Source organism: Salmo salar, chromosome 11 (genome assembly GCF_965601325.2).
Source record: "Salmo salar chromosome 11, fSalSal1, whole genome shotgun sequence".
Classification (NCBI taxonomy): Eukaryota; Metazoa; Chordata; class Actinopteri; order Salmoniformes; family Salmonidae; genus Salmo; species Salmo salar.
The window spans coordinates 53,935,001-53,937,500 of NC_138301.1; the positions used below are offsets into that span (position 1 = coordinate 53,935,001).

The window sequence follows — 2,500 nt, forward strand, 5'->3', positions numbered from 1 at the left end:
GACAGTAGATCTCCAGGAAGAGGGTTGGAGTGAAAACCTACAGGACGGTAGATCTCCAGGAAGAGGGTTGGAGTGAAAACCTACAGGACGGTAGATCTCCAGGAAGAGGGTTGGGCTGCCTTGCTATAGAACATACAGTATTGGCCTACTTTCCCCGCTATACTATGGATTCAATCCCTCTAACTTTTTGTTTGAGTTCATCAGTAAGTAATCTAGCTACAATGTTTGCCAATAGTGACAATACATTGCAGTGATCCTCCTAACCCTTCCTAAACTGTCTCCCTTGTTCTCTCAGCTGTTTGCCATGGTGTTTGCCATGTGTCTGTTCAGAGGAATCGACCAGTAACCCTGACAACACACACAACCCCAGGAAGACACTCAACAAAGGGACACAGACTGATGAAGGAGAAGAGAGCCTAAAGTTACCCACCTGTAGATTATAAATCAGATGATAGGAGAATAGAGCCTGTAGATTATAAATCAGATGTTAGGAGAATAGAGCCTGTAGATTATAAATCAGATGTTAGGAGAATAGAGCCTGTAGATTATAAATCAGATGTTAGGAGAATAGAGCCTGTAGATTATAAATCAGATGTTAGGAGAATAGAACCTGTAGATTATAAATCAGATGTTAGGAGAATAGAGCCTGTAGATTATAAATCAGATGATAGGAGAATAGAGCCTGTAGATTATAAATCAGATGTTAGGAGAATAGAGCCTGTAGATTATAAATCAGATGTTAGGAGAATAGAGCCTGTAGATTATAAATCAGATGTTAGGAGAATAGAGCCTGTAGATTATAAATCAGATGTTAGGAGAATAGAGCCTGTAGATTATAAATCAGATGTTAGGAGAATAGAGCCTGTAGATTATAAATCAGATGTTAGGAGAACAGTGACTTGTACTTCACAGCTGGACCTCTGAGGTGCTGTTCAGACCAGGACATTGTAGACCAGGGCTGGGGGGCGTCAATTCTATTTCAAATCAGGAGGTAAAGCCGAAATTCCAATTCCAATGTTCCACATTGAAAAGTAGAAAAAAATGAGAATTGGAATTTCAGTTGTACTTCCTGAATTGACTGATTTGAAATGGATTTGAGCCCAACCCCGCTATAGACACAGAGCATGAAGAGAAACCAGGAGTTACTGTACCAGGACAGAAACATGTCCTCTGCACTGTTACATTAGTGCAGCACTGTCTGAACAGGAGTTACTGTACCAGGACAGAAACATGTCCTCTGCACTGTTACATTAGTGCAGCACTGTCTGAACAGGAGTTACTGTACCAGGACAGAAACATGTCCTCTGCACTGTTACATTAGTGCAGCACTGTCTGAACAGGAGTTACTGTACCAGGACAGAAACATGTCCTCTGCACTGTTACATTAGTGCAGCACTGTCTGGACAGGATTGAAATGTATAGCACTGTCTCTAGCCTGAGTGCCAGTCTGTTTGTGCTATCATGCCAACTCCCTGTCACACTGACTCTAGCCTGAGTGCCAGTCTGTTTGTACTATCATGCCAACTCCCTGTCACACTGACCCTAGCCTGAGTGCCAGTCTGTTTGTACTATCATTCCAACTCCCTGTCACTCATTGTCACAATGAGCAATGGAGTTGGTAAGAAAACAAACAGATCTGGGATCAGGCTGTAGGAGACAACAGATCTGGGGTCAGGCTATAGGAGACAACAGATCTACCACTATATAGGGAATAGGGCTCTGGTCTATAGTAGTACCACTATATAGGGAATAGGGCTCTGGTCTATAGTAGTGCCACTATATAGGGAATAGGGCTCTGGTCTATAGTAGTACCACTATATAGGGAATAGGGCTCTGGTCTATAGTAGTACCACTATATAGGGAATAGGGCCCTGGTCTATAGTAGTACCACTATATAGGGAATAGGGCTCTGGTCCATAGTAGCAGCACTATATAGGGAATAGGGCTCTGGTCTATAGTAGTACCACTATATAGGGAATAGGGCTCTGGTCTATAGTAGTACCACTATATAGGGAATAGGGCTCTGGTCTATAGTAGTACCACTATATAGGGAATAGGGCTCTGGTCTATAGTAATACCACTATATAGCGAATAGGGCCCTGGTCTATAGAAGTACCACTATATAGGGAATAGGGCTCTGGTCTATAGTAGTACCACTATATAGGGAATAGGGCTCTGGTCTATAGTAGTACCACTATATAGGGAATAGGGCTCTGGTCTATAGTAATACCACTATATAGGGAATAGGGCTCTGGTCTATAGTAGTACCACTATATAGGGAATAGGGCTCTGGTCTATAGTAGTACCACTATATAGGGAATATGGCTCTGGTCTATAGTAATACCACTATATAGGGAATAGGGCTCTGGTCTATAGTAGTACCACTATATAGGGAATAGGGCTCTGGTCTATAGTAGTACCACTATATAGGGAATAGGGCTCTGGTCTATAGTAATACCACTATATAGGGAATAGGGCCCTGGTCTATAGTAGTACCACT

At 42.4% G+C, this 2,500-nt stretch overlaps 1 protein-coding gene across 1 annotated transcript in view; it reads left to right on the plus strand.

Moving 5' to 3' along the window:
• The window catches only part of LOC106593603 (tetraspanin-18B), a 252,528-nt gene that overhangs the window by 246,994 nt on the left and 3,034 nt on the right, over nucleotides 1–2,500 (plus strand). The window contains exon 9 of the mRNA XM_045689719.2: nucleotides 296–2,500. This exon is cut by the window's right edge and continues 3,034 nt beyond it. Coding sequence (XP_045545675.1) covers nucleotides 296–346 — 51 coding nt within the window. The 3' untranslated portion in view covers nucleotides 347–2,500. The remainder of the gene's footprint in view (nucleotides 1–295) is intronic.